Here is an 18,657-nt window from a genome sequence, read left to right on the forward strand (position 1 = left end):
AGTGTGGTCTTGCTGAAACCAAAAGTCTCAGGACCGGTGAGGTCAGCCTGGTCAAATACAAGAAGTTAAGTAAGATGAGAACTGAGAAGTAACCACTGGGTTTGCCAACATGGAAGTTGTCTGTGAACTTGACAAAAATAGCAGTTTCCATGAAGTGGTGGGAACTGAGCCCAAGTGGAACAAGGGGGGGACAGTTTTAGTTGTGAGAAGCGGAGTCTACAACCATAGATTACTCTTTCCAGAAGTTTTGCTCTTGTCTTAACTACTTAGTGAAGGGCATAAGGCCTTTGGACAAGTCTCTCAACTGAAAATGGATGGTAGTAGCTCACAAATTAATGTGTTTTTGCCACAAGGTGTCACTAATTCTTTATTATCTTCTGGCAAGTGAAATTATTGCAGCACAAGCATACCTTGTATTAAGGAAATACTGTTTTTTTTTTTTAAATCACATTTACAAAATAGGCCAATTAGAAGGTAGTTGTTTACACTGGGGAAAGGTTTCCTTTCAAGAGCCAGTCTCTCTAGAATATTCAACATCTGTGCACAGGCCTAATGGGACACATTGAACACGAGGCTGGGAATCAGAGGGCCAGGATTCTGGACTTAGCGCACTGGATTGAGAGTTAGAAGACTGGGGTGCAACTCCAGTTTTGCGCTCACTAGCTGTGTGACCTCAGGCAAAGTTTAAATGATTCTTTGTCTTATTGATTTTTTAAAATCTTTCATTATTATTTTAAAATAACAGAGTAGAGGCTACTTTACCCATCTCATCCAATTATTTTTACACGGCAAAAGAGATGTGTATAACAGAGATGCTTAGAAAATGGTGAAGTGCAATGTAAATACAAGATTTAAAAGAATTTTTATAAAAATCATTTATGCCCAACTTTATAGCAATGTAGGTATTACATTAGGCAGTTATGTTAGTGAAGACTCTTGATGGCAAATGGTAGCACCCCAGTTTGAACTTGCTTGGCAAGCAGGGTACGTTTTGATGTTTCTAAGGGCAGTTCATGTCTTCTGGAATGGCAGCGCTGAGAGGATGGGAGGGCTTCGGGCATCCCTGGAATCAGGGATTTGAATGACAGCAGCGTGGCCACCCCTACTTTCCTCTTTCCTTCTGTATGATGTCTTTATCTCTTTGGTTCCAGCTTGCTTCCTCCACCTAATAGAGAACATGTTGATATTATGAAGGTTGTGGGACATCCACATGACAACATCCTGTAGGTTGAGAAGGTGAGAAGACAGAGCTGAGGAAGTAGATGCTATAAATTACCTTGATTTTGTTGAAGAGAATGTGAATTTCAAATATATGAAAGCCATTGTCAATACTGACTTTCAAATTAAAAAAAATAAAAGCCAAATGTTCGGAAACAGTCTAGTATCTTTGGGTCTGCATGTCTTTATTTTAAAAAATTAGACAGGGCTTCCCTGGTGGTGCAGTGGTTGGGAGTCCGCCTGCCGATGCAGGGGACGCGGGTTCGTGCCCCGGTCCGGGAGGATCCCACGTGCCGCGGAGCGGCTGGGCCCGTGAGCCGTGGCCGCTGAGCCTGCGCGTCCGGAGCCTGTGCTCCGCAACGGGAGAGGCCACAACAGTGAGAGGCCCGCGTACCACAAAAAAATAAAAATAAAAATAAATAAAAAATTAGACAGTCTTTCATTATTATCTTCAATAAGTTCACATTATAGTTAAGATAACAGGATCAATGTACCTAATTTAAAGAAATCAAAGGTTTTTTTTTTTTAATTACCAAAAAAAGAGGTATAATTTTTTAAAAAGAAATCTTCATTTTAAACATTTCGGAATGATATTCTTTTAAAAGGCATTCTGATCTGGAATATATGTTAATTAAAACCTATTTTTACATAACTCTTCAGGAACATATGTATCAAAATTTTATGAGGTGTGTTTGCTAGTCATGTACGATCTATTTAATTTCTTTTAAACCCCCCCAATATGCCAATTCCTTTTAACCAAAAAATCTGAAAAAAGAACTCTTACTGAATTTGTTCCCTGCATATGCATTAATTAATCAAAAGTCACTGTAGTTATCCATGAGATTTTATCTGAAAATAAATTCTCCTGAGCTGAATTCCCTTAGCAGAAGCAGAAGCAACTTTTATAAACTTTCTTACATTGAATGGATTGAATCTCTCTTCCCAGCCCTGAGATTATATTGAAATCCAGGAAATGCAGACACTAGCACTTAAGTCCCCTGTTGCGAGGGAGACATCTCAAAAGCAGAGAGCATTCCCTTTCCTGGGAGACTGGTGTCTCCCTGCTCTCCGTACAGCTCACCCAAACATTGACAGCATTGGTAGAATTGTGCTTGATTGTATATATGCCCCAGCTGTTTATGAATATTGTTGACTATTTAGATCTCTATAAGAAACTCTAATACAACACAGGGCATAACTAGGTCTTCTAAACTGTGTTCAAGGATATTTCCCAAAATTATAACATCCTTGTCCCTGAGATTTGCTTTAAAAGGACAGGGTTGGGGACTCTTGGTGTAAAATGGCATTGACTGAAGTGGGACTTTCTTCCAAGTACTAGCTACATATCCATGGCAGCAGTGATAGGGTTTATCCATTTCTGTTTAGAAGAGCGCAGTAGATGTAAGCAAGGGGCAGGGGGTAGAAGTTGTGCATAGCAGTCTGTTTCAGCTTGAGAAGGAGATTTAAAATGCACCCAGGTAGACAACGAGTGAGGCCAGGGGGCAGTCATGATGCTGTTTGTTGGCAAAATACCAAGTCTGGATTTATTCCCTTGCTGGAAGGTAAGAGTGAGGGGGAAGAGGGGAAACATGGAGCTTCTGGGAAAAGTGCTGTCAAACAGGAAAGGACATACGTATTTGGACAGTCAGAGGAAGACGCATCTCTAGAAGTGAGACTGTTTGGCATCCCTTAAAGACATTGGCACCACCGATGAATAACAGCAGGAAGCCACAAGAAAAAGAATACTTGAAAGACAATTAGATGCGATTGAAAGGGAGTGATATTATAGGCAAAAGTACTTTCTGAATGCCAGGGATTGTGCTGGGGGCTGAGATTAGGATGATGAAGAAAACTGCCATGGTTCTTGCCCTCACGACTCTAGTGGGGTAACCAGGGGAACAGAAACTTCCAATCCTGTGTGATATGAGTGATAACAGGGTGGGACAGATTGCAATAGAAGCACGAGGACCCCTAACCCATGCTGGGGGTCATGGCAGGCTTCCTGCGTGACATGATGCTGGAGATCAGGCCGTATGAAATTGTAGGAGTTTGCCAGATGAAATGAGGGGGAAAGAATACCAGGTGTGAAGCCCTTCAAGAGGTGAGAGAATGCCTAGAATTTTGAGGATCTGAGAGCTCAACGTGTCTGAATCAGAATATGAGGCAGGGGGTATTAAAAATATGTGATTAAAAGGAGATTAAACCTGCAGTTGCAGAATTCAAATCCACATTATGGAGAGTGTTGTTGAACGTCAAATCAGTGATTTAAAGAACCATCGTGAGAAATGTTCCCAGAACTAGAGGAAAGGATTAAAATATTGACCCAGCATGGGAGACGATAGGTATTGATATATAGGAGAGCAGATAACAATTCAACCTAAAACTCATATTCCTATGGGACCATAGAAGTAACAACAAAAGATGTAATATAACAAGTGTTCCCTGAGTTGAAAAAGTACTTGAATACACAGATCAAGATGGCTCTCCACAATCCAAGAAAAACTAATGGCAACATTTTTATACTACAGGGATATAGAAAATAGATCTTATGAGCATTCAGGCAAAAAGAAGTAAATTACCTGCAAGAATGAAAATCCCACTGACCTTAGGCTTTTCTGCAACAAGATCAGAAGACAATTTAACAACATCTAATAGAGTTTTCAGGGAAAATGTTGGGAACAACCTCACCTTCAAAACTCCCATTATTTTTCAGGGCAATAGCATTTACTTTCAGACTTGCAAAGCCTTGCACCATAGACCATCCTGTCCCTCATTAAAAATACTCATAAAAGAGCAGTCGAAATGAAGAACTCAGTAATGAGGAAATTATGATTCACAAGGACTTACGAGACCAACCTTACTCACTTTGGACCAGAATACAGCTACTTGGTTGACCTCCATGTGGTCCGGTCGGTTTTGGGGACTGAGGGTGAAGCTTGGCCTGCAGAACTTCCCTGAGCTATTCCTCCTCCTGAGGCAACTCTCATGTCCCAGAAAATGTATTTCTTGCCTCACATGCTTTACCCCTTGTTTCAGAAGGAATGTCATGTTTGATGACCACTTAAAACTGATTTGGTTTCCAACGTCTGCTAATATTGGCTTAGCTACTTACCTGGTTGAGATACAATGTCGAGAAGAACTAAACACTCCCCTTTTCTCAGAACAGAGTCGTGTAGCTTATTGATCATGTTCATGTCCAAGATCTTGCGGTTCTTTTAATTGGGCAAGACTAGTAAACTGTGTATTAGCAGCCGTTGAGTCCTGAATCTTCGCCTTATCTCATCTGGGACTTGTGAATGACCCTGTGTTACCTATGGTTGGAACCAGCATGTTCATTATATACATATGATGCTGACGTTTAGAAATGTAGCTTATCTCTTTTTCTATTTCTTACAGAAAATCTCAGAAGCAGATACACAATTTAACATTTCCTTTTGATCAAGGAATTTAGTGACTCATTTCAGTAAGAGAGATATTCTTAAAGGCCCAGAAAAAAACCTGAAAATCATAACATTTCTAGTTACTATTGCTGTGTAACTAGTTCCCCCAGAAATGAGTGGCTTCAGTAATAACCATTGTCTCATGCTCCCAGATTTTGTGGGTCAGGAATTGGAACAGGATGCAGTGGGGATGGTTTGTCTTTACTCTGTGAGGCCTGGGACCTCAGCTAGTAAGACTCAAACTGGGGATGACTTGACAGCTAGGGGCTGGAAACATCTGGAAGCTCTTCCACTCTCCTGTCTGGTGTCTGGGTTGTGATGACTTGAATACTAGGACCACTGAGCAAAATAGTTGCTAACTTGCCCAGAGACTCAAGGAAAGGGGACGTAGATCCCACTTTCAGTGGGAGGAGTGTCAAAAAATTTGTGGCTCTATTTTAAAAACTACCTAATAATAAATTGCTAACATTGGTTTTCTTTGGCTCACAGGTTTTGGAATGGTGTTATGGGTTGAATTGTGTCTCCCCACAAATTCATCTGTTAAAGTCCTAACCTTCAGTACTTTGGAAATAGGGTCTTTGCAGATACAATTAGTTTATTTAGAATGATGTCATACTGGAGTGGGGTGGGCTCCTAGTCCAACATGATTGGGGTCCTTTTAAGAAGGGGAGTTTGAACACAACACCCCCCACACACACACAGGGAGAAACCCTGTGAAGCTAAAGACAGAGATTGGTATGGTGCTGCTACAAGCCAAGGGATGCCAAAGACTTCCAGGGAGCTACCAGAAGCTAGGGGAGAGGACTGGAATAGACTCCTTCACAGCCCGCAGAAGGAACCAACCTGAGTAACACCATGAACACCATGATCTTGGACTTCTAGTCTCCGCAACTATGAGACAATAAATTCCTGGTATTTAAGCCAATCGATTTGTTACAGCAGCCCTAGAAAACTAACACAGATGGTTTTTAGTTTCTTTATACTTTTCAATATTTTTCATATTTTTGACAAGGAACATATGTTTCTTTAAAAGTGAGGGAAATAGATTTATTTAATGTAATAATTTCAATTTCTAGGTTCCATAAAACATGGATCTATACTTTGGTTGTATCTGGGTAATGCAACTATAGGTAATTTTTTAAAAAATTCCTTCTACTTCTCTATACTGAACATGTTTTCTATCATAAGTGTGTGTCATTTTATTATGGGAGGGAAAAGAGACTGCAGGAAGCGGCCATTGAAAGTAGAGTAAGGGCTTCAGGGAGATGACCCTGAGTCCTGCTCTGCTACTTAGTGATTCTGAGCCTGTTTCCTAATCTGAACATGGGAGGACTATTTCTCAGTGTTGCTGTGAGGTGTCAATGAACGAACACATCTGAAACCACCTAACCTGGTGCCTCATAAGCTTCGCCTTCACTCTCTACAGTTTGACTGACGACCTCCATGACTGTGATTATGGGGGTGGGTGGAAGACTGAAGTAATTTAAGAGCTCATGCATGATTTTCCCTGATGGTTAGTGGGAGACTAAGGGCGTGAAAAGCTAGGGAGCCTAGAGGTGGCTTTTACTGTGAAGCAAAGGCCACTTGAGCTAATAGTCTCTACTTACCCAGCTCCCTCCTAAGGCTCTGGGAAGGGTCAAGGTCAAAAATGGATCAAGTGGTCATGTGGCTTTGAAAAAATCTGCAAAAGGTATTTAAACTGCCGTCGGTTAGCACTGCAATTTCCTTCCACTCTGACCCTCTGCCCCAACCCCCAGCCACTTGGATGGCCTTGGAGTGGCCATGGGGATTTGGGGCCTGGGCTAAGGGAAAGTTGACTTATGGATACATTTAATTTGGGTTCAGTGAGATGTATTTATGTGGTTTGCAGTCACTTCCTTGAATATGTAAGCTGTTAATAGCTAATCTGGGGTACAAGGGCCTTGCAGAGGTATTCCCACTGGCCTCTGTGATTACTCACCCAGCTTTTGAGATGAATAAGAACACATGTAAGAGGCTTCCCTGGTGGCGCAGTGGCTAAGAATCCGCCTGCCAATGCAGGGGACACGGGGTCAAGCCCTGATTCAGGAAGATCCCATATGCCGCGGAGCGACTAAGCCCGTGTGCCACCGCAGTGAGAAGCCCGTGAACTGCAACGAAGACCCAATGCAGCCAAAAATAAATAAAATAAATAAATTTAAAAATATATGTATAATATGTTTAAAAAAAACCACACACGTAAGAACACTTTTTACAGAGCCTAGCACTGACGCAGTATGTGGGTACTGGAGGAGAAAAAAGGTTTGAGATATATGGAGCCAGAAAGTTGCCTGTGGAAAAGATTTCCAGATTTTACAGCTTCTGTATGAAAGAAACTTGATAGAAATTTCTCCAAGTTTGACAACAGTCTTAAAAATTTAAATGACATTACCAATAATGAGTTGAGAAGCTGAAAAACTTATTCTAAACTATTAATGTTGACGAGAACACCATTTTAATCAAGTAAGCTAAAAAAAATCAGATACAAGTTTTATTCTTTCTACACAAAATGTTACAAAATCTTTATAGGAAGAAGTGATTTAAAAGGGTATGCAGAAAAAATCTTATTAAAAAGTGATTAAAAAACTACAATGAGGTATCACCTCACACCAGTCAGAATGGCCATCATCAAAAAATCTACAAACAATAAATGCTGGAGAGGGTGTGGAGAAAAGGGAACCCTCCTGCGCTGTTGGTGGGAATGTAAATTGATACAGCCACTATGGAGAACAGTATGGAGGTTCCTTAAAAAACTAAAAACAGAACTACCATATGACCCAGCAATCCCACTACTGGGCATATACCCTGAGAAAACCATAATTCAAAGAGTCATGTACCACAATGTTCACTGCAGCACTATTTACAATAGCCAGGACATGGAAGCAATCTAAGTGTCCATCGACAGATGAATGGATAAAGAAGATGTGGCACATGTATACAATGGAATATTACTCCGCCATAAAAAGAAACTAAATTGAGTTATTTGTAGTGAGGTGGATGGACTGAGAGTCTCTCATACAGAGTGAAGTAAGTCAGAAAGAGAAAAATAAATAACATATGCTAACATATATATGTGGAATCTTAAAAAAAAAAAAGGTTCTGAAGAACCTAGGGTCAGGACAAGAATAAAGACGTAGACGTAGAGAATGAACTTGACATGGGGAGGGGGAAGGGTAAGCTGTGACGAAGTGAGAGAGTGGCATGGACATATATACACTACCAAACGTAAAGTAGTAGCTAGTGGGAAGCAGCCGCATAGCACAGGGAGATCAGCTCGGTGCTTTGTGACCAGCTAGAGGGGGTATAGGGAGGGTGGGAGGGAGACGCAAGAGGGAGGAGATATGGGGACATATGTATACGTACAGCTGATTCACTTTGTTATAAAGCGGAAACTAACCATTGTAAAGCAATTATACTTCAATAAAGATGTTTTAAAAAGTGATTAAAAAGTATGCAGAAAGGATGGTGAGTCCTAGCTCGTGGTGAATGTGCGGGGCCTGGTGGAGGCTTGAGAGGAGCAGATTTGGGGATTGTGGGGGTTTGAAAACCTGGTCCATATGGTGGAGGAGTGGAAAGAGCACCGAGAAAAGAAGGAACAAGGGTCGTGCTAAAAAGGGCCGCGGCCACGTGCAGCCTATTCACCGTACCGACTGTGCCCGTCGCGTGCCCAAGGATGAGGCCGTTAAGAAGTCCGTCATTCGGAACATCGTAGAGGCCGCAGCCATCAGGGACGTTTCCGAAGCGAGTGTTTTCGACGCCTACGTGCTTCCCAAGCCGCATGTGACGCTGCATTACTGCGTGAGGGGTGCCATTCACAGCAAGGCAGTCAGGGATCGCTCTCGGGAAGCCCGGAAGCACCGAACGCCTCCACCCCGATTTAGACCTGCGGGTGCTGCCCCACGACCTCCACCAAAGCCTATGTAAGGAGCTAAGTCCTTTCGGACTAAAGAAAAAGCTGTTCCCTGGAAAGACAATGAAGTGGAAATTATACTTCAAAAAAAAAAAAAGTATGCAGAAAAAGGAGCATTAATGAAATGTGTCTAGAGGTTGTTAATCAAAATATTAATCTTATGTAATTTTGAGGGAGGATTTTATTGTCAAACAAACCACTGCTTCCTTAAATTTATAACTTATCTAATATGAACATTAAATTTATAATTTGTGATTTGTTTCTCTATATGAATATTTGTATTCATTTTTACATTTGTATTTGTAAGTTTGCATCCTTTTTCTCCAAAATGACAGAAGGCCCCTCAATACCTGGGTCTGGCTTAAAAGAGCCCAAGTTTCAGATTAATCCTTGTTCCTCTGCAAAGTTGTTACTTGAATCTGATGCTAATATTTAGCATTGTAGCTTCTGCTTTTCCATTTCCTACAGCAGAACTGAAAATGGGAGGAGGTGTTTACCGATCATTTCCTTTTGATCTAGAAGGTTTCAGTGGCTCTGTCTAGTAAGAGTTTGAGGGTGCTGTTCACCTAGTCAGAGTAAAACCATGACTCAGAGTGTGAGAAAATGGCTCTCATCTTCCCAGGAAGCTTTAAATATAAAAACATGCTGTGCTTTTGAATAAAAAGTACAATTTAAAGCCAGAGGATGGAAATTTCTTGTAAGAAGATATCAAAACCCCCTCACTCTTCCTATTCTTAAAAATAAGAGTTATTTTTGTAACAGGAGCTGAGACCTGAATACATTTTGGAAATGAATTTGGCAGATTGTGATAAGGCCCACGAGTCTGTACCTCTTTCCTTGGGGCAGCCCCTCCAGTACCCCCCTTTTGCACCCACTGTGCTTGGGTGCCTTGCTGTTTCAAAACACAGGAAAAATGGACTTGCATAATAAAATTACTTTTGCACATATATGATTTTAATTTGAAGCCAGGAACTACTCTGTTGTTTTAAAAATATTTCAGGTCTGTGAAGCTCTATTACAGATTTGTTACAGATTTATTTGTAGCAGATTTATTACAGAAAGAATATAAAACCAGTATCCAGCCTCGAGTATGCTCCTCACCCTCTGTGCTGGTATGGAGAAAAAGAGCACGTCTTCAGAATATCCATGTTCAAATGCTGACTTCATTATGGGGCAAGTTACTAAATTTTCTCATCTATAAAACACAGATATTAATATTCACCCACAAAGTTGTGAGAATTAAATGAGACAGAGGTAAAAAATTTTTAAAAACCTTTCCCATCTAGTCCCCTGGCACCAAGAAGAAGCTAAGTAAATGCTTAAAGGAAAAGAAAGATAATGTCTTAAATCTCCTTCCAAAGAGCTTGGGATCTAGAATATAGCAGAAAAGAAGGATCAAAGGAAAAGGATTAAATCATGGAGCCCTTGGTTGATGAATATTGAAGGAAGTTGTAGAAAGGTGGGTGATTATAGTTTGGAGAAATTCTACTAAGATGTAAGCAGATAAATTATGTGTAAGGAACCACTGTTAGATTTTCCTGGTTGAATTAAAGTTTTCACATTCATTTATTTGTTCTTTCATTAACTCAACAAACATGTAACGAACATTATAACATATGCCAGGAAGGTTTTTAGGACGGGGAATACAAAGAGAAACGCAACCCGTTTTTGCCCTCAGAGAAGTTACAGTCTACATGGGGGAGAGTAACGTGACAAAAATAAGGACTTTAAAATGTGGGGTACAGAAGAGGAAGGATCAGTTTTACATCGGAAAGGAGGCGGGCTCAGCGAGGGCTTCATGGCAGAGGTGATTCTTGACACGAGAAAGTGTCTGCACAGCAGAGGAGGTGGAGAAGTGTGGAAGGTGTAGAGCGCAGGCAGAGGAGCCGGGGTGAACAAAGGCGCAGGCATGAAATCAGCTTTGCACGCGTGAGGGAGAGGCAGGTGGGCTGATGGCAAGCGGTGCAGGGGCGCCTGGAGCCGTGGGCTGCAGAAAGAGGCAGGGTCAGATGATGGAGAGCCTCACCCGCCATGCTTTGCGGCAGGGCCATGAGGGGCCCCATGGAGGGGTAATGACAGTGGCGATGGAGGGGACTCCAAGAACAGAGAGACCACCTCTAGTGGTCCAGGCAGGAGAGAGGAACGTGAAGGTTTTGATAAACATGATGAAGTGAGGTTTGGAAGGTGAGGCTTCCCATCACTGCTTGCCGGGGGAGCACAACTGAGGCATCGAGTGCAAAACTGAGGACTTCGGCCCGGAAGACAGCCTCTCAGATCGCCCTAAGGGATGGCTCCCAAGAGGGAAGGGAGGAGCCAGAATGTAGAGGAGTTTTTGCAAGAAAGACCAGGTGTTCAGAACATCAAAAGATTACTGTTAATTAAAGAAAACGTGCTTTTTTATAGGAAGATGCAGGAGTCTGGGCTCATTGAAATCCTTCCTTTGATATGTACATTAGGACCAGTATCCTGCTTTTCTCCAGCCTGAATCCCTTCCGGATGCACAGCTGCGGGCAGCTGCAGTGGCTACTGGCTTGATGGCCACAACATCCTTTGTATAATGACACGTCAGGCAAATTTTTTCATCAACAGAGGCAAGGATATTAACTAAGATGACATTTTTAAAGCCTGGGCATTTGATGATATAGACTTGGACCAGTAGACTGTAGTTTAAATTTTGCCTAATTTCTAACTCTTTGATTTCTAAGAATGGCCGGAAAATATGAAAAATTACTATCTCTGCTGTGGGGTTGCATAGTCAGATACCAATGTTCACAAATTAGATCTGAAACATGACTCAAACAATTTGTTTAAAAAAATGATGTAACAAGAGGAACTGCACACATGCAAATGAACACCTGTGAAAATTCTTAGGCAAGAACTGCTAAGTTTAGCAACATCAGTTTAGCAATTTGAGAGAAGGAATCTCTCTTTTGGGGCCAAATGCCCAGTTTTACAGATTCGTTTGCTGCTTGGCTCTGCTGGAATGTTTGTTTGAACAAACAATTCCTGTCTTTAAAGGAGTTATTGAACTTTGTAATTAATAATCCTGGAAGGAGTAAATTTAGATCGTGTGCATCTCATTGTGTTCTGAGGCCTGCAGATGTTTGCTGTACCTTTCAGGATTTAGACATATAAACCTTGCTGTATGAAACTTTTCTTAGCAACTAAGTGCATGCGATTCAAGTGTTGTGTTACCTACAAGTCTGCCAGAAACCAAGCTACACTTTTTCTTATTTCCAATACAACGAAAACCCCATCACTTTTTGCTACAGATTCACAGATAAAAATAATTGGGGTCATGAATGAAATGCCAGATGACTTCCCTGTCACTCTACAGAGAGAGCCCCCACTTGCCATGTTTCTGGTTCCTTAAGACTTTAAAATATTTTTCTTTCTTTTTTTCATACTTTCCTAAAACTAAAAAAAGAAAAAGAAAACATGGAAAGAAAAAAATAGAAGATATATACCAAGAAAATATTAACCAAAATAAAGCTGATATTGACACTGTTAAGATTATACAAAATAACATCAAGAAAAAGCAGCATTAAGGACATTATAAAATGATTGAAGATTCAATTCATCGAGAAGGTATAACAATTCTGAACTTGTATTCTTTTCTTTTTATTTTTTAAATTTTTTTGATGACCAAAGCAGACACTGATAAAGCAAATACAATCTACAATAATAAATACATCTGCAATAGATGCTAAATATCATTAAATTATTATATAATTTAGACAGTAAACATGGTCTATTTTTGCTTCTTTCCAATAGAATACATTTGATCACTTTTTTTTATACAGCAGGTTCTTATTAGTCATCCATTTTATATATATCAGTGTACACATGTCAATCCCAATCTCCCAATTCATCAACCCCCCACCCCAACCCCCACGCCGCTTTCCCCCCTTGGTGTCCATACGTTTGTTCTCTACATCTATGTCTCAACTTCTGCCCTGCAAACCGGATCATCTGTACCATTTTTCTAGGTTCCACATATATGCATTAATATACGACATTTGATTTTCTCTTTCTGAGTTACTTCACTCTGTATGACAGTCTCTAGATCCATCCACATCCCTACAAATGACCCAATTTCATTCCTTTTTATGGCGGAGTAATATTCCATTGTATATATATGTACCTCATCTTCTTTATCCATTCGTCTGTCGATGGGCATTTAAGTTGTTTCCATGACCTGGCTATTGTAAATAGTGCTGCAGTGAACATTGGGGTGCATGTGTCTTTTTGAATTGTGGTTTTCTCTGGGTATATGCCCAGTAGTGGGATTGCCGGGTCATAGGGTAATTCTATTTTTAGTTTTTTAAGGAACCTCCATACTGTTCTCCATAGTTGCTGTATCAGTTTACATTCCCACCAACAGTGCAAGAGGGTTCCCTTTTCTCCACACCCTCTCCAGCATTTGTTGTTTGTAGATTTTCTGATGCTGCCCATTCTCACTGTTGTGTGGTGATACCTCATTGTAGTTTTGATTTGCATTTCTCTAATAATTAGTGATGTTGAGCAGCTTTTCATGTGCTTCTTGGCCATCTGTATGTTTTCTTTGGAGAAATGTCTATTTAGGTCTTCTGGCCGTTGTTGGATTGGGTTGTTTGTTTTTTTAATATTGAGCTGATGAGCTGTTTATATATTTTTGAGATTAATCTTTTGTCCGTTGATTCATTTGCAAATATCTTCTCCCATTCTGAGGGCTGTCTTTTGGTCTTGCTTATGGTTTCCTTTGCTGTGCAAAAGCTTTTAAGTTTCATTAGGTCCCATTTGTTTATGTTTGTTTTTATTTCCATTACTCTAGGAGGTGGATCAGAAAAGATCTTGCTGTGATTTATGTCAAAGAGTGTTCTTCCTATGTTTTCCTCTAAGAATTTTATAGTGTCTGGCCTTACATTTAGGTCTCGAATCCATTTTGAGTTTATTTTTGTGTATGGTGTTAGGGAGTGTTCTAATTTCATTCTTTTACATGTAGCTGTCCAGTTTTCCCAGCACCACTTATTGAAGAGACTGTCTTTTCTCCATTGTATGTCCTTGCCTCCTTTGTCAAAGATTAGTTGACCATAGGTGCATGGGTTTTCCTCTGGGCTTTGTATCTTGTTCCATTGATCTATGTTTCTGTTTTTGTGCCAGTACCATATTGTCTTGATTACTGTAGCTTTATAGTATAGTCTGAAGTCAGGGAGTCTGATTCCTCCAGCTCTGTTTTTTTTCCTCAAGATAGCTTTGGCTATTCAGGGTCTTTTGTGTCTCCAGACAAATTTTAAGATTTTTTTGTTCTAGTTCTGTAAACAATGCCATTGGTAATTTGCTAGGGATTGCATTGAATCTGTAGATTGCTTTGGGTAGTATAGTCATTTTCACAATATTGATTCTTCCAATTGAAGATCATGGTATATCTCTCCATCTGTTTATATCATCTTTAATTTCTTTCATCGGTGTCTTATAGTTTTCCGCATACAGGTCTTTTGTCTCCCTAGGTAGGTTTATTCCTAGGTATTTTATTCTTTTTGTTGCAATGGTAAATGGAAGTGTTTCCTTAATTTCTCTTTCAGATTTTTCATCATTAGTGTATAGGAATGCAAGAGATTTCTGTGCATTAATTTTGTGTCATGCAACTTTACCAAATTCATTGATTAGCTCTAGTAGTTTTCTGGTGGCATCATTAGGATTCTCTATGTATAGTATCATGTCATCTGCAAAGAGTGACAGTTTTACTTTTTCTTTTCCAATTTGTATTCCTTTTATTTCTTTTTCTTCTCTGATTGCCGTGGCTAGGACTTCCAAAACTATGTTGAATAATAGTGGTTAGAGTGGACATCCTTGTCTTGTTCCTGATCTTAGAGGAAATGCTTTCAGTTTTTCACCATTGAGAATGATGTTTGCTGTGGGTTTGTCATATATGGCCTTTATTATGTTGAGGTAGGTTCCCTCTATGCCCACTTTCTTGAGTTTTGATCATAAATGGGTGTTGAGTTTTGTCCAAAGATTCTTCTGCATCTATTGAGATGATCATATAGTTTTTATTCTTCAATTTGTTAATATGGTGTATCACATTGATTGATTTGCATATATTAAAGAATCCTTGCATCCCTGGGATAAATCCCACTTGATCATGATGTATGATCCTTTTAATGTGTTGCTGGATTGTGTTTGCTAGTATTTTGTTGAGGATTTTTGCATCTATATTCATGAGTGATAATGGTCTGTAATTTTCTTTTTTTCTAGTGTCTTTGTCTGATTTTGGTATCAGGATGATGGTGGCCTCATAGAATGAGTTTGGGAGTGTTCCTTCCTCTGAAATTTTTTGGAAGAGTTTGAGAAGGATGGGTGTTAGCTGTTCTCTAAAGGTTTGATAGAATTCACCTGTGAAGCCATCTGGTCCTGGACTTTTGTTTGTTGGAAGATTTTTAATCACAGGTTCAATTTCATTACTTGTGATTGGTCTATTCATATTTTCTATTTCTTCCCGGTTCAGTCTTGGAAGGTTATACCTTTCTAAGAATTTGTCCATTTCTTCCAGGTTGTCCATTTTATTGGCATAGAGTTGCTTGTAGTGGTGTCTTAGGATGCTTTGTATTTCTGCAGTGTCTGTTGTAACTTCTCCTTTTTCATTTCTAATTTTATTGATTTGAGTCCTCTCCCTCTTTTTCTTGATGAGTCTGGCTAATGGTTTATCAATTTTGTTTATCTTCTCAAAGAACCAACTTTTAGTATTATTGATCGTTGCTATTGTTTTCTTTGTTTCTGTTTTAGTTATTTCTGCTCTGATCTTTATGATTTCTTTCCTTCTGCTAACATTGGGTTTTGTTTGTTCTTCTTTCTCTAGTTCCTTTAGGTGTAAGGTTAGCTTATTTATTTGAAATTTTTCTTGTTCTTGAGGTAGGCTTATATAACTATAAACTTTCCTCTTAGAACTGCTTTTGTTGTATCCCATAGGTTTTGGATTGTCGTGTTTTCATTGTCATTTGTCCCTAGGTATTTTTTGATTTCCTCTTTGATTTCTTCAGTGATCTCACGGTTATTTAGTAACGTATTGTTTAGCCTCCGTGTGTTTGTGTTTTTTAAGTTTCTTCCCCTGTAATTGATTTCTAATCTCATAGTATTGTGGTCAGAAAAGATGCTTGATAAGATTTAAATTTTCTTAAATTTACTGAGGCTTGATTTGTGACCCAAGATGTGATCTATCCTGGAGACGGTTCCGTGCGCACTTGAGAAGAAAGTGTAATCTGCTGTTTTTGGATGGAATGTCCTATAAATATCTATTAAATCTATCTGGTCTATTGTGTCATTTAAAGCTTCTGTTTCCTTATTTATTTTCATTTTAGATGTAAGTGAGGTGTTAAAGTCCCGCACTATTATTGTGTTACTGTCGATTTCCTCTTTTACAGCTGTTAGCAGTTGCCTTATGTATTGAGATGCTCCTATGTTGGGTGCATATATATTTATAATTGCTGTATCTTCTTCTTGGCTTGATCCCTTGATCATTATGTAGTGTCCTTCCTTGTCTCTTGTAACATTCTTTATTTTAAAGTCTATTTTATCTGATATGAGTGTTGCTACTCCAGCTTTCTTTGGATTTCCATTTGCATGGAATATCTTTTTCCATCCCCTCACTTTCAGCCTGTATGTGTCCCTAGGTCTGAAGTGGGTCTCTTGTAGATAGCATATATATGGGTCTTGTTTTTGTATCCATTCAGCAAGCCTGTGTCTTTTGGTTGGAGCATTTAATCCATTCACGTTTAAGTTAATTATCAATATGTATGTTCCTATGACCATTTTCTTAATTGTTTTGGGTTTGTTTTTGTAGTTCCTTTTCCTCTCTTGTGTTTCCCACTTAGAGAAGTTCCTTTAGCATTTGTTGTAGAGCTGGTTTGGTGGTGCTGACTTCTCTTAGCTTTTGCTTGTCTGTAAAGCTGTTGATTTCTCCATCGAATCTGAATGAGATCCTTGCCAGGTAGAGTAATCTTGGTTGTAGCTTCTTCCCTTTCATCACTTTAAGTATATCATGCCACTCCCTTCTGGCTTGTAGCGTTTCTGCTGAGAAATCAGCTGTTAACCTTATGGGAGTTTCCTTGTATGTTATTTGTCATTTTTCCCTTGCTGCTTTCAATAATTTTTCTTTGTCTTTAATTTTTGCCAATTTGATTACTATGTGTCTCGGTGTGTTTCTCCTTGGGTTTATCCTGTATGGGACTCGCTGCGCTTCCTGGACTTGGGTGGCTATTTCCTTTCCCATGTTAGGGAAGTTTCATCTATAACCTCTTCAAATATTTTCTCGGGTGCTTTCTCTCTCTCTTGTCCTTCTGGTACTCCTATAATGTGAATGTTGTTGCATTTAATGTTGTCCCAGAAGTCTCTTAGGCTGTCTTCCTTTCTTTTCATTCTTTTTTCTTTATTCTATTCCACAGCAGTGAATTCCACCATTCTGTCTTCCAGGTCACTTATCCATTCTTCTGCCTCAGTTATTCTGCTATTGATTCCTTCTAGTGTAGTTTTCATTTCAGTTATTGTATTGTTCATCTCTGTTTGTTCTTTAATTCTTCTAGGTCTTTGTTAAACATTTCTTGCATCTTCTCGATCTTTGCCTCCATTGTTTTTCCGAGGTCCTAGATCATCTTCACTATCATTATTCTGAATTCTTTTTCTGGAAGGTTGCCTATCTCCACTTCATTTAGTTGTTTTTCTGAAGTTTTATCTTGTTCCTTCATCTGGTACATCTGGTTCCTTCATCTGCCTTTTCATCTTGTCTGTCTTTCTGTGAATGTGGTTTTTGTTCCACAGGCTGCAGGATTGTAGTTCTTGTTGCTTCTGCTGTCTGCCCTCTCTAAAATATTTTTCTTAATGTTTGTTTGGGTTGTATTTGCATTTTTGGAAACTGGTCAATTGTTACATATGTCTAAATGCCTCCTATACTTTAAGTACACTTAACACACCAAAAGAATTTTCCATGATATGATCACATCTTATCCTTTCCATAAGCCTACTGGGGTGGGGGGTTGTTAGGGATACCAGCCCAATGCTGAGAGCTCTTTACTAGGTATTGCATACACAGTGGAGAAGATGTACACCCAGCAGTACAGTGGAGTGGGCACCTAACAGATCAAACCTCCCACAAATTACAACTATAAACTCCAGACAAACCACAAAAATCAACGAAGGGATCTGGAGAGTGAACAAAAGCAGGCAGAGGGGAGTTGGATGTTGGAGGAGGGTGTGCGTTTCCTGGCATCAGCTTTGACCGGAGGATGGGACGTGGTTAAAAAGGGTGTGTGAGTGGCTAAAACTCCAATAGAAAATCTGTCGTATTTCTGACCTGAGGAATCAAGGTGGAGCATGGGGCAATCAGGGCCATGAGAGAGTGAGGGATCACCCAGAAAAGGGGTGACCTAAATTCTGTGTTTTAACTCTGCACAAGGCAGACTAAGGGCAGCTAGCAGTTAAGGTTTAGAGCACAGTTGGTTATCTGTGGGTTATACCCTGAGAAAAGGAGGGCCAACTAAGGGCCATGAGCATCCAGGGGTTTTGGTGTAGGGAGCGGGGATCCTGGAACTAATCCCTCAAGGATCCTGAGGGACAACGTAACTGAGATCTGAATTGCCACCCAGGTGAGACAGAGCTTGCAGTTTGAATCTAACCAAGTCAATTGCCTGTTAAGATGAAATATAAACAATCTTGGGATGAACACAACAGAATTCACAGTCTTGACTACATAACATTCACAATGTCCAGGTTATGATCCCAAACTATTCAAGATAAGAAGAACCAAGAAAATGTGGCCTATTGTCAAGAGAGAAGACAAGGGGAAGGAGGAGGAGAAGGGGAGGGGGAGGGGGAGGGGGAGGGGTGGAGGAGGGGGAGGAGGAGGAAGAGAAGAAGAAGGAGAAGAAGAGAATAAAAAACATCCTACAGAACCCTCAGGGATATGTGGGACAGCATCAAAAAGGCCAACATATGTGTAGCTGAAGTTCCAGAAGAAAAGGATAAAGAGAATGAGATGGAAGTTAAATGATCGCCTTTCATGATTTCTAATACTTAACTATGTACACGAAGGCCTTGAAC

At 39.9% G+C, this 18,657-nt stretch overlaps 2 protein-coding genes across 2 annotated transcripts in view; both read left to right on the forward strand.

The window, feature by feature from the left end:
• The window catches only part of FNDC1 (fibronectin type III domain containing 1), a 220,490-nt gene that overhangs the window by 5,433 nt on the left and 196,400 nt on the right, over window positions 1-18,657 (forward strand). The window lies entirely within an intron of this gene.
• On the forward strand, window positions 8,137-8,677 carry LOC131767834 (small ribosomal subunit protein eS26-like). Its single transcript, XM_059083202.2, has one exon. The coding sequence runs from the start codon at window positions 8,163-8,165 to the stop codon at window positions 8,598-8,600; it is 438 nt and encodes a 145-aa protein (XP_058939185.1). The 5' UTR covers window positions 8,137-8,162; the 3' UTR covers window positions 8,601-8,677.

The sequence above is a fragment of the Kogia breviceps genome, chromosome 13 (genome assembly GCF_026419965.1).
Source record: "Kogia breviceps isolate mKogBre1 chromosome 13, mKogBre1 haplotype 1, whole genome shotgun sequence".
Lineage (NCBI taxonomy): Eukaryota > Metazoa > Chordata > Mammalia > Artiodactyla > Physeteridae > Kogia > Kogia breviceps.